The 20,545-nt window shown below is 38.9% G+C and overlaps 1 protein-coding gene across 1 annotated transcript in view; it reads right to left on the bottom strand.

The window, feature by feature from the left end:
• LOC132144919 (voltage-dependent calcium channel gamma-2 subunit) overlaps window positions 1–20,545 on the bottom strand; it is a 79,011-nt gene that overhangs the window by 26,345 nt on the left and 32,121 nt on the right. The window contains exon 2 of the mRNA XM_059555507.1: window positions 17,059–17,142. Within this exon, the coding sequence (XP_059411490.1) occupies window positions 17,059–17,142 (84 nt within the window). The remainder of the gene's footprint in view (window positions 1–17,058; window positions 17,143–20,545) is intronic.

The following is a 20,545-nucleotide window of genomic DNA, read 5'->3' as shown; positions in this document are numbered from 1 at the left end:
TGCCCTTAGATCTAATTTGGGCTTAGAAGACCTCGGCCTAGAGCGTCGCTGAGACTCTCATTCCCGACGTGGAGGAGCACGAGAGACGACGCTCTGTTTCTGGGCCTCGCGGTGTGAGGAGCTAGGGTGCGGCTGGGGCATCTCCTTCCCAGATGCCCTGAGGGAGCGACGAGGGAGGAACTTATGGAACGCCGCCGCCTGTTTGCGGGCCTCCTGGAACCTGTCGACGACAGAATTGACTGCGTCGCCGAACAGGCCAGTCGGCTGGATCGGGGCGTCCATGAGGCAGACCCTGTCCCGCTCTTTCATATCGGACAGGGTCAACCATAAGTGCCTCTCCGCAGCCACCATAGCTGCCATGGACCGCCCAATCGCTCGGGCGGTCTCCTTGGTGGCGCGGAGGGAGAGATCAGCGGTCCTTCTTAACTCAGAGATATCATGGGACTTGATCTCCTCTCCCTCGTCTAGCTCCTTAAGCAGGTCGGCTTGGTACGCCTGTAACACCGCCATGGTGTGCAGACACGCACCAGCCTGACCTGCAGCCGCATACCCTTTGCCCACCAAAGCCGAAGTTGTTCTTAGTGGCTTTGAGGGCAATGCCGGGGCCTTTAGAGACGATGCCGCGCCAGGGGACAGATAGCTCGCGAGCGTCTGTTCCACCCGGGGCATCGCTCTATAACCGTGCTCTCCCATCCCCACTACATTTCCGTAGTAATCAGACAAGGGGATGTAGAGGCGGGCCGAGAATGGACGTTTCCACGACCTGGCGATCTCTTCATGCAGGTCGGGAAAGAATGGAAGGCCCCGGCTGGGAGGTGGCTGACTCGCACGCAGGAAGCGTTCATCCAGCTTGCTTCTCTGCGGTTCAGTTGACTTTTCGGCGGGCCAATCGATGCTTAATTTGGCCACCGCGCGAGTAACCACCTCTAAGAGCTCCTCATACTGTGTCGAGTGGGGTGGCGAATCCCTATCGAGCGACTCCACATCGACATCGGAGGAAGAGAGGCGGAGCGTCGATCCCTCACCCTGAGTGGAAGGAACCGCTGTGCGTGCTTCCGACTCTAGGGATTGGGTGCCGGATCTGGCAGAAGTGGAAGGAGATAGGGACTGGCCCGTCTCCATTCCCTCCACCAGATCGACTTGCGAACCCCACGAGTGCAGCCGCCGTTCTGCCTCGGCAGAAGCGGGACCAGCACCGCGGGGAACGCTGGCGAAGGCCCCCTCCTCGTAGAGGGCCCTCCGGGAACGAAGCAGCCGCACCAACATTCGCTCACAGTGCGGGCAGTCGGCCCCCTCGAGAGCCGACTCAGCGTGCTTCGAACCCAGGCAAACCACGCACAGGTTGTGTGTATCTCTGCCCGTTATATATCTCGGGCAGGGAGGAACACACAGCCTATAACGCGATTTGGAATCGCCAACAGAGTGCTTAACTTTCGCCTTGCTTTTTGGCATGTCTAGGAGCTCTTTTAACTGGACAGACAACAGTAAATAAGACTCACAAGACGGACAAATGACATTCACACACAGAGCGCTTGCTGAAAGACGTGAAGCACGTGGCATGGCACGTGCTTTTATAGCTTCCTGGTCGCTCACGTCACCCCGTCAGTGACGTCACACCCTTCCATAGGACTGATTACACACGATATTCAGAGTCGCGTACGCTGGACGCGTTCCCCAAAGCGCTTTCGACGCAGCTCGAGTTCCTGAAGAGGAACTATTTTTAAAACTTTCAAACAGGGCTTTGGCATGTCAGCATTCAAAATTTGGCTTTAGAAAAAAAAAAAAAAAAAAAAAAAAATATATATATATATATATATATATATATATATATATATATATATAGTCATTACAATTTCTTTGATTTTCAATTACTTTTATTTATTTTGTTATTTTTTATTTTACACTCAAATGGGAATTGCAATTTTGAATTGCTACCCCAATTCAAATGCATTTTAAATTTAAAAGCCTTTCTTAATCCAATTTCTAAATGCCACAGAACTCTGTTAACAATCTAATAAAATGTCCTTTAAGTGGCCTTTTTTCAAAAAGACAACCCTCATTCTCGCAGAAGGTGAGACCGTAGTGTACAGTGCGTGGACAATGTCCTGTCACTCAATGGAGTCTGTGCCACAGCTAATAATGATCTGGGCCAAATTAGCACTCTCATCTCTCGCCCTACTAATTGCTAGTGAGGATGAGAGGGTGTGAATGGAGGTTTTTGTCCCATCACAGACAAGAGGATGGGAGATCTGATCAGGTCACGGTTGTGATTTAAGCACAGGTCAAAATGCTGCCGGCTCGGGCAGACCCTTGAGAGTGAAGTACACATGATGATCAGTAGCTTTTTTCTTTCTTTTTTTCTTTTTAAAGCACAGGTAAACTTCAGATTTACTTTAACTCTCAACGGAGGTGGTCGCATTTCTTTCCTCTCCTCCTCTGCCTTGCCTGCTTCGCCTGTTTCTTGTCTCATCTACTTTGAGAGACTCTCTCTGCACTGCTTTCCTAAACTGAAACATGGATTTGATAAATTGGTCTCTCAACGCAATTGACACCATCTTCTCGACGAGGAGCTTGGGTTCGGGGGAACCTGACTGCCCTGCCGGAACGTTTGCAGCTGGCTACACGATGGACGCGTGGGCGAATTGGCGGGTCGTGTGTCTGGCGGCTCTTTCCGTGGAGGACATTGAAGACATATACCTATTCGGAACCATGAAAACAGGTCTTCTGCTGATTGGATTAGGCTTTGCCCTGGGTTATCGGAAAATTCAGAAGACGGGAACAGCTGTCCAAAGCCTCACAAGGCTGCCCGTCATGATTGAAGCAGTGGGCAGAACGGTCAGCATTGAGACTGAGACTATTAACCACAATATGGATAACATCACGGTGAAGCTCACGGCTTTGGAAAGGAAATTTGAGGATTTGGAGACCAAAAAAGACAATCATAGTGACCGTTAAATTGGAATGCGGCTACTAGACCAAAACAACTGGTATCTTATCTTCTTTCGGCTCCACTCCCAGCTTGGCCTTGGCTGGATAACAAATTTTCCCCTTGTAAAGCATGGCAACGAGACGCTCTGCGTTCCTCAAACCGTTTCCCACAAGACACCTGCTGATTGTTGTTGACTCTGTCTAGGACCTGACCAAGGCTGTCTCCATGGCAACTTGCTGTGACGCTGTATAATCTGCGGACTGAGGCATCTAGAGAGAATCGCAACTCTCCAGGCCTACAAATACACAAACTCTTACACATATACAGATATGCACTCACCTAAACCAAACCCCCATCCCTCGCCTTCGCCGCTTTGTACCGCCAGTCTGTCAAGCGGGTCCGTGACCAGCGCTTTCTAGCTGCAGGGTAGGACGGCTGCTGCCTGCACTGGATTACCTCGACCCCCCCAATTTCTGTCCCCAGTTGCAAAGTCATGTGTTTATGGTGTATGTGCTTTTGTTGCTGAGGTGTTTTTTCATATTCCCATACTGTACTCCCAAAAGGAGCATAGTATGGGTGTTGTTGTTTTTTTCTCCTCACTTTCCCAATGTTATGCTGAATTTCTTCCTCAATTCCCTGTCTTCCTGTTCTGTCTACCCATTGTATGTATGTTGTGTATGTATGGACAGGTTGATGGCTAATTTCGCTGGTACTTGTGACTAGTAACAATAAAGGGCTACTACTACTACTACTACTTATAGCTTTCTGTTCGAAAAGCTGATAAGCATCTGATAGCATTCTCTTTCACCTCAAGTTCTGATACTTCACAGGGATTACCTGGGCTATGCTAACCAACCAAACCCTGATCCCTTGAGTGCAGTTTAAACAACCAACTCACAGATGTGCCCTCATCATGCGGCATGTATGAAATATGTAAACAGCTGCTTGAGCTGCTACACATAGGGCATATATAGTGCTCTCTCACACACTGACCTGAATGCACAGACTTTATTCCTGACAGTGGCTGTCTTTGAACTTTCATTCTATCCATTGCTCACAGTCTTTCCTTCACTCTCTCTCTCTGACGCTCATTGACAGCATTGTAGAAGAAATTTAGCATTCACTCTTAATCAGCCTCCCACAGGCTTGAATGTGCTGATGTGCAGGACAGGGTCCTGGTAATCAGGTGCTTTAGCTTGCAGGCACATTGACTGAATACTACAAATGCTTATTAATCTAGCCCTGCCCCAGCATCTTGCCCTCTCACTACAAACACACACACTGCAGGCCTATCATTACCCATCTACCTATTAAGCATGTGCAAAATTACATATTTTTCAAAACCAACTAGTCTGTGGGTTGTCTGAAGACTGGACAATAGCTGTGTTTCCACTGTCGTACCAAAAGCTGGCGTGCTAGTACGTGCCAGGGCCAGTCGCGTTTGCACTGTCACTTCCGGGGCTTGATCGTGCCTCGTCAGCGCTTCCTCATATCAGAAAGTTAACAGCTTCAGCAACATCAGCAGTAAAGTCTTTTCAAATAATTTGAGCTCAAATCTCACTTTTAGACAGCAGCGAGTGTTTGAAATAACCTGATCCAATGTGGATTATGATCATTATACAAGGCAGAAATATTCATAAGCAATGCAAAAGACTATGAATGCTAGACATTAATGTTACCATATAGGTAAACATGCTAAATTCAACCGCTTGAAGAAATCAGATGTAAGCATATTCTCTATCACAATAGTGTATTTATTTAGTAACATAATTTATCTGTCATAAGTCTCGTCTCGAGAGTTTTTCATAAAAATATAATAATGGTTCTTGTTCGGAAGCTTTTATTAAAATATAGAAATGATCATTCTTTCTAAATGTGATGTATATAGCCTACTGTGACTACAAATAAACAGAAGCAGTCTCGACTGAATAAGCACGTATAGGCTATGTTCATACTGCAGGATTTTAAATCCTGATTAATTAATTATGATCAATGTATCACGTATTATTGTAAAACAATGATGCTTTTGGTTTAAATCTTTAACAAAGCATGCAAACAAACGGCGGCTTTCACCGTGTTCGTTTTGTGATCGCGCTAGTTCCAGTGACTGACTTTATATTAGTTTTCTGATAACTTCTCTTTGTTGGTGAAATGGTGGGGTTGTGTGACGTTGTTCCTGAGAGGCGTGTAAAGGGCGGGTTTTAGTGAAGCGCAGCGGAGCTTCTGGCCCGACAGTGGAAACGCTGCGTGATTTTGGCCTCAGTGCTACAGATCCGAGGCTATTAGCACCGCCAAGCCCGCTTAAAGCACTGACTCGCACTGGCCCGAGAGTGAAAAGCGGCAAATGACTGTCTCAAGGAAGCACTGTGTAATTAGGTTGATTTTGGGTTTGTCTGGCCCTGAATGGACCTTAATGGTTTTTCAAGGGGTGTTAACACAAGATGCATTCCTGCATTCAATACCATCTAGACATGTTGCAGTAGAAGAAAACATAATGCAAGGATTTTGTGACTGGTTTTAAAAAGTTGGATTGTTTTTAACTTGAATTAGTGTGCAATGTTTGCTTGCACAGTTAGAGAGGCTTAGATAGTAGATGGGTCATGTTGGTTGTTTCACTTATTATTTTGATATTTTAACTGTGCTACTTTTAATTTGCATATTTTGCTTTAAAACTCTATTAGAAAAATCTTTCAGTAAATGTGAACTATATTTGACTCCCTGCACCAACCCAACACATTATTTTATGTCTCTTTATAACTCTACTATATATACATATACAATGTAGCAATATCATTTTTTTTACTGTCACTCTTGATCAATGTAATGCATCCTTGCTGAATATTGTTTTTATTTTTAAGAGAAATCTTATTGACTCCACTCAGATATGTGCAGCTATACATTTAAAAAAGCTCTTGCCAGTGAAAGTGCAGTTTCTCTGAACACAGCTTAAGCTCTTCTTGTCAGTTATTTCCGAGTAAGTGCGAACAGACACAATCACATTGACAGTACTTTTTGCATTAAAGCATTACACACTTAAGTTTGTTTTAAGCAAGTGGTGAGTATTGCACTCAAGAAAACACAATTATAGTGAAATTCCTTTGGAAGTACCTCAGTTATAAGCATGCAAGACAGCTCACTACATATAGCACATGAGGGTAAAAGCTCCAAAAGCTGAAGTGCATTTGTAGTCCCTGCATAATGACAACACCCAGCTTTACTACTCCACAATCTACTAGCCCCTGCTAGTAATGCCAAAAACATCAATAAATGCTATTAAATGTGCTTCATTGTCATTTTCAGGAAACTGTGCTATTTGTGTTTTGTGATGCTCATCTGTTTCATCATTAATTACTACTAATATAATTAACCGTTACCCAACTTTCACGTTACTTGATAGATTTTTACTCTGATTTGTAATGTGCCCCAATAAAATTATTACAAAAATTATTTAAATTAATGTAATGCATGTAATTTTCAGACACAAATGGCTAAAAATGACATGTCATCACACTACATTTTATGGACTAATTTCCTTAAAATTTCCTTCAGCTGACACAAAAGAAGATATTTTGAAGAATGTTGGTAACCAAACAGCTGCTGTTGGCTACCATCAACTGTTTGGTTAACAGCATTCATCAAAATAGCTCTTTTTGTGAACTGCAGAAGAAAGAAACTGGAGTAAGAGGAGGGTGAGTAAATTATGACAGAAATTTCATTTTTGGTTGAACTGTGTGAAGTGGTGACCAAACATGAAAAATATTAAAATCGTTGAAGATCTTAAAAGTGTCAACAAAATTCACTTAAATTTGAAAATGATGGTATTTAAGGACAAGGGGATGTTACACAATCTATCCAGTTTGTTTTATCAAGTGACATGTAAATGCAAAATGGCAGTGACAAGTTGAAGCAAAATACCACAGTTTGATTTGATGCATTGCCAATGACATTAAGCAGTTTCTCCTTCCTTTTGAAAGCATTTTTATGTTGTTATATGGTAACTTCATTTTATTATTTGCATAAAAAAGAACTGTGACCCATTTTGCAGCCCACTAATTGAGAACCACTAATGTAAATCCTGTTTTATTTCTTACTTTCTTTCTTTTGATGCTCATTTCACAATAGATGCATATGCAGAACGGAAGCAGCACATGAACTTTGTGCTTTCACATTGGCACTGTTTCTAGAACACAAATGAACTGCTGCTGAGTGTGTAGCCCTCGATCCACATGCTTTTGTTTACGATCGTCAAAATACTCATGCATAACTTGTTAAACCAACATGCTGTGTAGTGTAGTTTGTATGAGATTAAATAAATATTAAATATTAAATAATTTAAACATGCTTTTGTGGGTACAATAGAGCTTTATCATTTAAGTTTTTTTTTTCAAGTCATATGGTGGCTGTGAAACTGTGAAATTGCAAATTTTTTTGTGTCAACCCATGTTTATTTTGACCATGAACAATGCACTGTCACTTTAACTTAGCGTGAACAGCCCAACAAAAATAGATTCTGTGCTGAAAAAATACGCTGCTTACGTGGCTACTGTGAAACGGGCCCTACAGCACCTCACAACTTTTTTTTTTTACCTACTAGCCTAGAAATCATTAAATGCATAGATAAACTTGGAATTACTCCAAGCCCCTGTCACAATCATATCCTGCATTTACCTCTTTCAGTTACAATAAAGCGTTTTATCTGTCCGTTTAAGACCATTACATATCCGCTAATGCCTTAAAACACCCATATCATTACAGATTGTTCAGTGTACCTACTTTCTTTAAGTCTCCTTTACAAAATCATTACAAAATCCTTCACTTATTTCCACTGAGCTCCACTGATCTCTATCACAATATGCAGGATCATCCTGTATTTCGACCCTTTCTAGCTCAAAGAGCGGCTGCTGCGGTCCTGGTAATGCTGGGAATCCGGTATAGTTCACAGTGATGCAATTCTCATGACCTACAGGACAACTGTGGTCTAAATATATCAATAATGCAGAGCATGGCCTTTGCTATTATGATCATGGGCCATTCGGCTGGGTGCGTGGCCTCTCTATAGGCTAAGCAATGTCATATCAGGTGACACAGGCAGTGGTCTGGACTCCCATGTGTGTGTGCATGTGTGTATTTGTGTGTGTGCTCTATGCCCAGTGCCTCAGGGTTCAGAGGCATGTGCCCCATCCCCCCTGCCAGCCCTATGATGGATTGTCATGTTTGGAGTAAGAAAATGAGAGAGAGATAGTGAGTGGAAGAGAGAGTGGTTGAACAAAAGGGAATGAGGACTCATTAAATCCCTGCTTGCCCCAGCAATCAGGCCATTCACTGTGATGCCGGACGATGTATTCCTCTTTTATTGCCATCTACTATTGCACCAGTCCATCCTCTGCCTTGAGCTAACCTACTGCAGCCTCCGCACATGCAAACCCGTTGTTGTTCGGCCAGTCTCATTGATTTTATCGGGCAGCGTTTCGGCATTTGTGCGTCTGTGTGTGTGTCTGGGTCATCCAGACACAGCCAGTTTTGGCCACACCGTGTGCCTGTGAGGGTGAGAGCCCTACAGACACTGATACTACAGAGCGCCTGCTGATAGTCGATATGTACTTTCAGCTGTTTACACCATCTATGAAAACTACAAAACACTTTGTTTCTGAAACTTGCAAACCCTTTGCCTTTATGAAACTTTTTTGTCCCTTTTGTGACATTCTGTAGTGTACTGTTGTTGTGATACAATGAAATATTTTTATTCAGTGTATCTTAAAAAGATAGTTCACCCAAAAATGAAAATTCTGTCATTAATTACTCACACTCATGTCATTGCAAACCTGTAAGACATTCAACACAATGGAGCAGACGGAACTTAAATTATGATATTTTTGATGAAATCTGAGTTTTCTTACCCTGCATAGACAGCGACACAACTGGTAATAAGGACATCATTAGAATATAATAGTCCATGTAACTTCTATAGTTCAATTAGTAATGTTATGAAGCTACGAGAATTCTCATAGCTTCATAACATTACAATAACATTTTTTTGTGTTTTTAAAGGGAAATCGGAAAATTAACTTTTCAAAAATTAACTTTTACATGTTGTTTAAATGTAAATGTGTGCACACAACCACCCTATAATGATAAAAATCCACCAAGTGCTTTTTTTATATCCTCAACAATAATGATCCCTTCTCAGATCAGGCTGGCAGAGTGATGTAGTTCTGCACAGGCCCCTCCCACGACTATTGACTGACACAGCCGTTTTATCACAGACCCGCACTGAGTGAACTAGAAAAAATCCGCCATTGTTTCAATGCCAGAGCGGTTGTAGACAAAAATTTCTCCTAAGTGATTGAGGTGGTTTGTTATTGTATGTAATAATGAACTTAGCAGTCGTCATTTTCTCCCTACATCTGAGCCACTAAAGACGCAGTGGATTACATTTGTTTTTGAAGTCTACATAAACATCTACATAAATGCATCTATGTTCGCACGAATCATTCGTGATCCAGCCGTGATCCACTGCTAACGTTAACATCCTCATGAGATGGCTCATCACCACACAGAAGAGAGGGGTGGGGTGAACAGGAGCTCATTATCATTTAAAGGGACCTGCACCAAAATGGCTTGATTGAAACAGAGCTGATTTTGACAAGGTAAAAAGGATGTTGTTTTAGACTACGACTGAGAAATTTTAACCAAAGAATGTTATAGACTTTTCATTAAGACCCTAAAGAATCATATGAACTTGTGGAAAATGGGCATCCGATTACCCCTTTAAAACAAGTATTGTATGCTTACCAAGTTTGCACTGTAAAAAAAAAAAAACATTCACAATAAAAAAAACAACAACATAATTTTGTGTATTTGGTGTAATGCAATGTGGTTAAGCAGTTTAAGGTTCAAAAAACACTATTTTCCTCATACTGTACATTATTGTTTCTCCTCTATGCTCCGCCTTTCTGAAACGTGTAGATTTTTACAATGCTCATCATTCTGAAAAGCGAGGGGTGCTCTGATTGGCCAGCTATTCAGTGTGTGTTGTGATTGACTGAATACCTCAAGTAATATTAAGCTAAAACATGTAAATAGGATAGTAAATATGATATATGGATTACTGTCAGATGAGCCGTCAGATGCTAAGCTGAACCAGGACGCAACTTACCATCAGACTCTCCATTACTCATGGCATTTAGTGTTTCTAATACCTACTTTCCATCTTTTTTTGGTCATTTTTACTTAATTTATGAAACTGATAACCGTTAAATCAGTGAGTGAAAGGTGTTGCCTAGAAATGTACAATGTTAAAACATAAGCGGCAAGTAAACGACAGCGTGAAAATACGTGCATTCAGTAGTGGGTAAATTTGACCCACTGGTGCTTATAGGTATATAAATGCCCAATTTTTTTATCTGGTTTTATCTAAATAAATTTTTAACAACATTGAATTGTAAATTATATAATTTTAGTAAAAGTCAATGACTGGGAGACTTGAATGTTTTATTTTATATCTGCTATGTACATTCGAAAAACAGCCATGGGTAAAATTGACCCCGTGACTAGCAAATGCAAATGCAATTCAAATATACGTTAAAATTTAGTGAAGGTCAATATAAAAATGTGTATGTTACCTTTGGCAGGCCTAAAAACACATTTTAGATAAAAAAAAAAACAAACAAAAAAAACATGACACCCCATATTTAAGGATCAGCGTTTGTTAATAGAAACATGCTAAAGCTAATTGCTAATGCTGTGGCTCCCATTAACTGGATGAAGGCAAAAAAATTTGATTGATAAAGAGGAACAAATAGAGGGCATAATAATAAAAACGCAAAATTAATTTAGCCATTATCTCTTTTACCCTTTTCACCCTTATTACCCCACTCGTCTTTCAACATCCAACATGTCCCTTCTACCAGTTGGCTTTCTTTCTCAAAATTTCAAAATCTCGCTCTCTCAGTCCCTTTTATTCCTGCTTTTTCGTGCTCCCCTCCCCCTCTCCCAGCACTTTTTGGTCCTCGGTAGCTCTGTGGAAGATTGCAGCTTTGACACGGCATGATCTAAAAACCCACTGGCGCTTCAGAATGCTTCAACACTCTTATATAACTGTGTGTGGATGTGTGAACTGCTTGATTCCACTGCCTAGGCTGCATACCCGTGATCACTCCAGCAAAGAGAAGCCTGCCACTGATAGGGCCTGTGCCAATGTGTGTGTGCTTGTGTGTTTTGCGCATGCTGTAAATACATATGCATATGATGCGCTGTTACTACGTCGTAGATATTTCTTTCATGATAACCCTCTGAGCGTATGCCTGCGGGTGCTTGAGAATCAGCGTGCAATTCCCTCAGAATTAAATGTGCATGAATCCATACAGTAATTTTGCATGTAAGTATGCAAATGTTTGAGTCTAAAAATACAGGCATGAATATACACATGCTTTGATGTGCAGCATTAGAACGGATTTGAACGCTGACCTGTTTTTATTTCCCCCGGTTTTCCCCATGTCTTCATAAGCATAGTGTGTATTTTGAATAAATGTCAATTCTTTGGTGTATCACTGAATTGCATGACGCTCTCTATGACATCACTTATGTGTCACTTCACTAATGTGGTTCCTCGGTCGAGGCCCAGATTCCTTACATAACTGTTTCAACGAGTGGTGGAGATGAGAGCATCCAAACCACAGTGTCTACTAAAGCACATGATACTAGCATAAATGTGAGGTGCATCTAAAAGCCTCCTATTCAGAATTAGTCTGGAAGCTCCAGCCTTTCTTTATATATTTGCTCATAGGCACACTGTAGATCCCCAATTGTTTGGAAGAGGGTCAGTTGTTGAAAAGACTTTTCTATGAGATGCTGCTCTCCGCCTCAGAGACATGTTCTCTTTTCTCTATTTGCTGAGGCAACTTTTTTTGGACACTTTCTTTGAAGCTTAATTAGAAATGATAGGAAAATGTTTTAACATGTATTCAGGCTGAATAGCACACTTGTATACTACTATTTCTCCCATTGTGTCGTGTACTGCAAAAGAAGAGTTTCAGATAAATAAATAAATAAATAAAAGAAAGAAAGATTAAAAAATAGTAAGTTATTTTTACTTAATCAAAATTACCCAACTGCAGTTTGACTGATATTAATTGGCATGCACAATAAAAACATGTTCTGAAAATGGTTAACAACAGAGTTATCAGTTTTTTGCAGATGAACTCTTCAAAAATTGCTGGATCTTATGACAAATTGCTTGTGATGTTTCTCATTTGTAAGTCACTTTGGATAGAAGTATCTACTAAATGTTAATGTATATACTGCAGAATCAGTAAGAGCAGTATGGTAGTGTGCTATTCCAAATTCAGCCTTATTCTTAAATGATGAGAGTAAGGTAATTATTAAAAGATAGTTCACCCAAAAATGAAAATTCTGTCATTAATCACTCACCCCCGTGTCCTTCCAAACCCATAAGACCTTTGTTCATCTTCAGAACACAAATTAAGATATTTTTGATGTAATCCGAAATGAGGGTAACTAATGACAGAAATTAAATTTTCGGGTAAACTATCCCTTTAATGTCTTTAAAATGACATATCATGTCATATTGCATAAGCTAAAAATGACCAAATTTAACATTTCCCTTTGAGTTTTCAGTTAGGAAAGTTAAGTTAGTAAGCTAACAGCTGATTCTATGTGTGTAGTATAGCGCTAACCGATGAAGGGAAGCTATCATAAAGATAACATGATAATGTGCTTTAATTTTGTATTTATTTAAGTCATAGAGAGAAGAGCTTAGGATCTTGCATGACACTGTAACATAAAGTATTTAGCTACAGGGGTCCTGTAAGTCATATACAGGTGCTACTGGACTTTTATTTATTTTATGTGCTAAGTGCATGCTTAAAATAAATAGAAATAAACAAATAACTATTTTATTTTTATTCTATTTATGAAAGGATCCATATTTTTCCAGGTTTTCACAACAATATTAAGAAGCACATCTGTTGAACTTTGATAATAAAAGAACTGTTTCTTGACCATATTAGAATGGGTCTATATCAACATATAAGAATGATTTTTGAAGGATCATGTGACACTGAAGAACATAAACATAACATTTAACATCACAGGAATAAATTACATTTTATTATAATAATAAGACAAATAAGAAGAAGAACAAGTAGAATAAAACAGCTATTTCAAATTGTAATAATATACAGTAATATTACAAAATATTTGTAATAATTAGAGACAAAAACAATGAAAAGTCATACTGACCCCAAACTTTTGAACAGTATTGTAGATAACCACTTTGCAGGCTTATCTGAACAAACTTTCTGTATTACAACGCACTCTTTCTAAAGTTCAGCTAGACAGTTCTCGCAGCAATGCATAGGCTATCCTTCAGTGACCGCACTGCTCTTGAAGGATTCAGAACAGCTTGGTATTAAGGTTAGCTACAGCACCTATTTTTCACTCATAATGTACTGTTAAAAATGAGAAAACATTCATTTATTTACTAATGCATGACATCCTATTGAAATCTACGCCGCTGTATCTTCTCACATTTCGTTGATCTCCCATCACTCTACTTTAACCCACAGTTGGTGACCAAAAGTACTACAGAACAGATGTCTGAGAGGATAAGACGTGCAAGCAGAAGAAAAGTAGGAAGAAGAGGATAGAAAGTGAGAGAGACAGAAAGCTGACCTATATAAGAAAGAGGCTGAAATATTTATGGAAGTGAGTGTCCTAATTCACAAGCCACTGGGAGCGTTACGGCCTATTCGTCCAATTGCAGCTATAAGGAAAAGGACAAACACACATATGCATTCATATACATGCACACACACACTTAGAGAGCACGGGGTCTGTGGTAGTTCTCTGTCCCATGTTGTTTTGACCACTCCAGGGCCACTAGTTCCAATGTCAGAACCTTTCTCTGTGCGTCATTCTTTAAACTTGTTATCATAACTACCTTTATTGCTGCATATGGGACGGCACAAGTGCTCAAAGCGCCAAGACTCACTGGCAAGGCTTTATTTGTGGAGTTTGCACGCAATGTGACCTGCTCGGCATCCACCTAGCAGCCCAAAGCGCGAGTCATGCTTGGACAGATCTGACAGACTGAGGCCTGTGCTCAGAAAGCGAATGCATCATTATGACAGTGTCAATTAAGGATGAACCGCAATGGGGTCAATGCTGCCGCATAACTGCGTAATCTGCACTGTTTAACTGCATGAGCTATAATCACAGGCTCAGTGAAGAGTTAATTACAGCAGGTCAGCCACCTGTTTGGGGTGATGCATGAAGCTTCGATACTGAAGAAGGATCTGTACTGGGATAATAGTATGGTCTTTTATCAGATATCATCATCTTACCAATGGGTCCTTGGTTAAGTAGGTTAAACGGTTCTGAATGGATGGGCAAATGCTGTGAATGATAAGTCTGATTCCTTAGCTGTGATTCTAAGACTTTTGGCTGAATGTAACATTCTTACATATTATTATTATTATTATTGATAAATGTTAGAGTCTGAGCTGATTTAAATAACAGTTAAACAAGTTGTGTTATGTAGCAGGTGGTCATTCAGTGAGATCGAGCACAAGAAAATAGTACAAAGTGCAGGTGTATCAAGCTTTTAACTGACACGGCATTTCAAAAACGTGGTGCAAGGTGTCACAACAGCCATGTTTAGTTATTCATTGTCCGTATTTTAGTTTGTTGTTACAGAGTGTATTTACAACGTGACTTACACATTCTGCATAAAGTTTACTTTAATGTGCATTTTAACTTATTCAAAACAGTCTTTTTCAGAAATGTCTAGTTTGTTAGTCCTTTGAGATATATATATATATATATTTATATATATATATATATATATATATATATATATATATATATATATATATATATATATATAAAAAGAGAGAGAGAGAGAGAGAGAGAGAGACTTACATTAAAAAGTTTGTGATTAGTATGATATTTTTTTTTTTGAAGACATTAACACTTTTATTAAACAAGGCTACATTCAATTAATCAAAAGTCTTTTTTTAATTGTTACAAAATAAATGTTCTTTTTAACTTTATATTTATAAACCTGAAAATATGTATTAGGGTTTTCACAAAAATACTGAGCAGCTCAAATGTTTTCAACATGAATCATAATAATAATAAGACATGTTTCTTGAGCAGCAAATCATCATATTAGAATGATTTCTGAAGGATCATGTGACACTAAAGACTGGAGTAATGATGCACAGAAATAAATTATACTTTAAAATATATTAAAATGTAAAGATTTATTTTACATTGTAATAATATTTCAAAATAGTGCTGTTTCTATGGTATTTTTGATCAAAAAATGTGTAAGAAATAAAAAAGAGTAAGACAATAAAATAAAAAAATCTTACTAAAGCAAACTTCTGAACTGTATATTTTATTAAAAAATTGAGGAATTATCGTCATGATGCCCTTTTTGTGTTTTGTCTTCATTTTTGTTCGTCTGTGATTTCATTGATGACATTAACTCAGCTTTAGCGAGTGTTCAAACAATCCAAAATCAGTGCAGATGGACCAGGAGGTACCCTGTATGAATGGACCCTAGACTAATTTCCCTTCTCTCTCCAGTAGTCTGCAATTGTTTTCCTGCGCAACGCTTCCAGAATCTTTAATTACTCTTGGTTGTTACCATGTTGTTTCAGGTCAATTCAGGCCCTTGTTTTGATGACACTAACTGATAGTCCTGCTTGTGAGTTTAGGATTGATGCATGTGGCTTGTTTGACACTCACTTCCCGGTTCTGCTTGCGCAGACGAAAAGAGAGTGGAAATCAATGCTCTGTGTTTACGAGGGAGCCAGTGTACTGTAATCGGGCCTAGTTGAGCCGTACTGTACGAGCTAGAGAGTCTGCCGCTGCTGAGAGTCTAAACAGAGTGAGGAAACATTCACACGCTCCCGCAGAGACAACAGCCCATCCTTACAGGGCTGAACAGCTTGACAAAACCAAAGATAGGTGGAACCAAGTAAAGAACAAAGTAAAGAAAGAGATTACTTCAAATACAGCTCTATTGCATTCATTTTTTTTTATTATTATTTTTTGCATTTTCTCCTCTGATTTTTTTTAAAACAATTTGAAGTAGACATTGTAAAATGTGTTCTATAATATCTTATTCTAACTGGTAGCTTCATGCTTTTCAATTGTTGTAAAAATATTTATATGTCATTTTTCACTAAGAAGAATAACTGTTTCTAAACAGCAGTTACAGTACCACATTTTTATTGGTAGTTGAAATCTAGAAATATCCAATATAAGTGTTTGGCCAATATAATGTTTAGTATTTTAAATTATTATTAAAATTGTAATATTTGATTAAATATAAAGAATGATTATTATTCATTTAAACAGTGGTTAGATTATCACATTCCTATTTGTAAATGAAAGCTAAACTAATCCACAATATTTAATTATTTTCATTATTAATAACATTTTAATAATTGATTTCACTTTTAATGGAAAAAGCTAAGATTTTTTTAAACAGCAGTTAGATCTTATTGGTTGCTAAAAGAATCCACAATATTTTATAAGAAAAATAACAAGTTAAACAAGACAAATGCTGCTTTATTTCATGATATGTGTGCAATTGAATAATTGTAATCAATGGACAAGCCCTAATTTTAATTATTAATACAATTGTAATATTTTATTTACATTTTATTAGAAAATAAAAAAGAATAACAATTTTTTTAAACAGTGGTTATAGTACTACATTCTTATTTTTTGCTGAAAGGTGAAACTATACAGCATATTTCATATTTTTATTTCAATAATAAAACAATTGTAATACTGTACAGTATTTAATTATTGGCAAATAATACATATAACTTTGTGAATAATGGGAAATTTGATGAAATCTGGAGGCCTGGCAATAACCTTCTCCAAACTTTTGGACTTCTGTTTTTCAACAACAATCAGGTTTTCAAAGATTGTACATGTAGTTTACTTTTCCCCCCTTTGTTTCAGGAGTAACAGCACTTGGGCAAAAATAGCATACCTGGTACTACTTGAAATGCCTCACAGATTGAACAAGAAAGAACAAGATGGTGAGAACATGAATACTGTCACAGAAACACTAAGGAGGAACTCACGTAAGAAGTACTCCGAGGCATCTGCTTCATAATCTGTGTCTTCTGGAAAGTGATCTATCTGCTTACACAATCCTTTGAAGTTTCCTGTAACAGAGAAACATAGTCGCAGAGTTAGGTTTGCAAATTCAAATACCAAATTTCCACATTCTATTTAACAGCGTTTCCGTATGGCTTTACACTTATTCAGAGGGCACCTAGGGACACAGACGGGCATTTAGACCAGCACACATGTACTCGGGTTGGGCTCGGCTGCTCAAGCGAGCTTGAGGATGTGGTTGGGATCGGAGGCCTGTCATGAAGCCGCTCCAGCAGCAGCAGGCAGCGGCTTGTAAACAAGAGCAGCACAGCTGGTGAAGACCTGGAGCTGCTCCAGCCAATGTGCTATGGGACGCTCATCTCCTAATGTTCGCTCATTAGGCATCCTGGCATTCCAGTGCCCAGGTTCAGACACTTCACTGCCCTGGCCTGTAGCGTATAACAGTCCAGTCAAGGTGAACTGGAGATGTGGGCCTGCAAACAGCAGCGATTACCGCAGCCTTTGATGTGTGTGGACATAAACAACGGGCACGGCACCAGGAACGCAGTGCCAAGCTTATGAAGTTGTTCATCCCTCCCCCTGTTACGTCTCCGCTCTCCCCCCTTTCATCTCCCACTCTCTCTTTTCCGGCCTCCTATGTATTTCTCTAATGATTTAATCAGTTTTTTTCTTCTTCATGTTGCCAGGTGTTGCTGGGGATATTTTGGCTTGGAGGCAGAACATTAGTTGTATGCTTGTGGAGATGAGATGAGAGTAGAGGCCTATCAAAGGCGCTTTCATGTAGGAGACAGATTTACACTAGTCTCTCTGCTCCACACAGTCTGTTTCACTAGGCTTTCAGGTCGAGAAGAAAGATCGCAGGCGAGCGGTACCTTCTGCTTTCCCAGGGTTAGTCTATTAGGGGTCTTTTTTTTTTTGGCTGTCATTTTTAGTTTTCGTTTTGGTTAAGTGTGCAATTTCTGTGCCAAGCATAATGGCTGTTGTCAAACCAAGCAGGTCTGTAATACCTGGAGAAAGCTATCTATTAGCGTTCCTGTTCATTCCAATGGCTGCTTATTAGCTGCTTATTAGCAACAATTGAATTCAGAACTGAGGAGGCACGAGCAATCACTTGAGTTGTAAAATGTCATGTGACTTATCGCACTAGAACTGAAAAATAACTTCATGACAATGCTCATTGGCTGATGGCAGCAAAAGAATATGCACAACCACAAACGCTTAACTAGTGACTGTCCTTACAAAATCCTTCAAAAATAATTGGTCAATGGTAAAACACTGACTATATTATAATTAAATAATTGTGATCTATTTTGTCAAAATACACACACACACACACACACACATATATATATATATATATATATATATATATATATAGGGATACTTTACTTTTGTCATTTTTTAATACAATTTTTTGTCATGCTGTCAATACAAATCTGAATCATTTTCTGTTTTTGCCCATACAGTGAAAGTCAATAAGGTCAAAACAACATTGAGAAATTCTTAAAATATTGTCTTTTGTGTTCCTGACTCATACAGGTTTGGAAGGATAATGAATTCAAGATATGTAATATTCAAGTATATAATGAATTCAAGAAAATGATGACTGAATGATAATTTTCAGGTGAATTTTCCCTTTAACTGTCCCGTCTCAGGAGTCTCAATGTAAAATAAAAAAAAAATAAAACTGGTTTGCTGATAGATTTTCATAGCAGTACCAGCCTTTTACTCTGTTGGATTTGTCAGTTATTGCATTTTATGCAGCTCAAAGCTATTTGAGGTTGACTTTAATGTAATAAATGAATAATATGCATGCTCAAATATAGTTAGTGGCACTATGGTTAGATTGATTCAAGGCTTTAGTCAGGGGTTCTGTGGGAAGCTTAACACAAACACAGTGTTGTGTGAGACACCTCTTAATCATCCAAGGATCAGATATGCAAGTGCTGAGTGTGTATGTTTGTGTATTTGTGATGTTTATTGCTCTGCTTCACCTTCCTGTGCTTTGGCTCACAATCAAACATTGCACATTGATTTCTATCAGTGAGCTCTGCAGCAATTAGCTGGAGCAGGAGTGGGAGAAAAGAGAGAGAGACAGAGAGAGAAGGTGAAGATGAAAGGGCAGAACAGGACGGAGAAGGAAGAACTGAACAAAGATAACAAACAAAATGAAAGGGAAAAGGTATCCTCGAGGTAAAAGAGAGAATGAGATACAGTGCGTATTGATACTGTAAACAGTTACAGTACAATCTCCAAAGTACAAATCTTCTTATGTCTGCAATGTTCTGTACTGTAGGCTCTTTGTGTCCAAATACATATAATAATATTGTTTTAGTATCTTCAAATCTCATGTCTTTGATATCAGAAAAGAAACATGAAAATATGACAGTTTTAAAATATTTTCATCTTTTTTAATTCAGCTATGCTTATGTCTTTTCACATACAAACAAATGTTCACTTCCAAAAATAGTTTTTGACTTGTTTTCTAGTACTTAAATCATGTTTCCTATCAATCTTGACAGAAGATATTAAGTTTTGTACTCTGTAAAATTTTAAGCTTAAAGTAAGAATGCCAGTGGGGTCACAATAATAAACGTACCTTCCTTTTAAATTGTTTATTTTTCTTACCCCTTTGGCAGAATGTTTTTTTTTCTTTTTTCTTTAAGCATAAATATTTAATTTTGGTACATTGTTCAGAAAACAACCATTCATATTTTTTTATGTCATGTTGCTTGTATCTTGATTTATGAATGTTTAGACATTTATATTGGAAAACAAAACATAAATACTAAATATAAAAATGCCTTTTTGCAGTGTAGGAGTACAATGACAAATGGGCTAACTCATTAAATGGTTTCACCATTTTGAATATGGTGTGTCATCTAAAAAATGCTGGTTCTTATTCACATGCCACCCACAATGCCATTACTATATTTGCTGAAAATGGACTATGCACTTTAAATTAAGAAAATCGTTTTGTGCATGTTTACTGATTATTGTGGCAGTTATTGATCAAATAATAATCAGTTGGACATATATGCAGACATGCAGTGCAGTCAGATTTCAAGACCTGATTTAGATGCCTTAACTGTAGAATCCTTATGTTCCGCCCATAATCACTTTAGCAAAAAATAGTTCAAATGGAGGGTTAGTTCATAAAATGATACAGACGTCGCAGTTATGAATTAAATGTCTATCACTAACAAAGTTGAATGTTCTCACCTTCCTGTACTAAGAGCTGAAGAAGCCCATGATCCGCATCACCGATATTGAGACAGAGTCTGTCTTATTTAATCACTGTAATGGCTGAGAGGGGTCGTCGTACCCATCCCATATTGTGATGTGTGGTTGGGCTATGCATTGCCCTCCTGCTTCAGTTCCTCATAAAGCATGCAATTATCATTATGCTTAAGGGGAGGGGGTCAGGAATGAAGAGAGAAAGAGAGAGAG

Source organism: Carassius carassius, chromosome 1 (assembly GCF_963082965.1).
Source record: "Carassius carassius chromosome 1, fCarCar2.1, whole genome shotgun sequence".
Lineage (NCBI taxonomy): Eukaryota > Metazoa > Chordata > Actinopteri > Cypriniformes > Cyprinidae > Carassius > Carassius carassius.
Note: the sequence above shows the minus strand (reverse complement) of the source record. Positions and strands in the feature narration are given on the sequence as shown.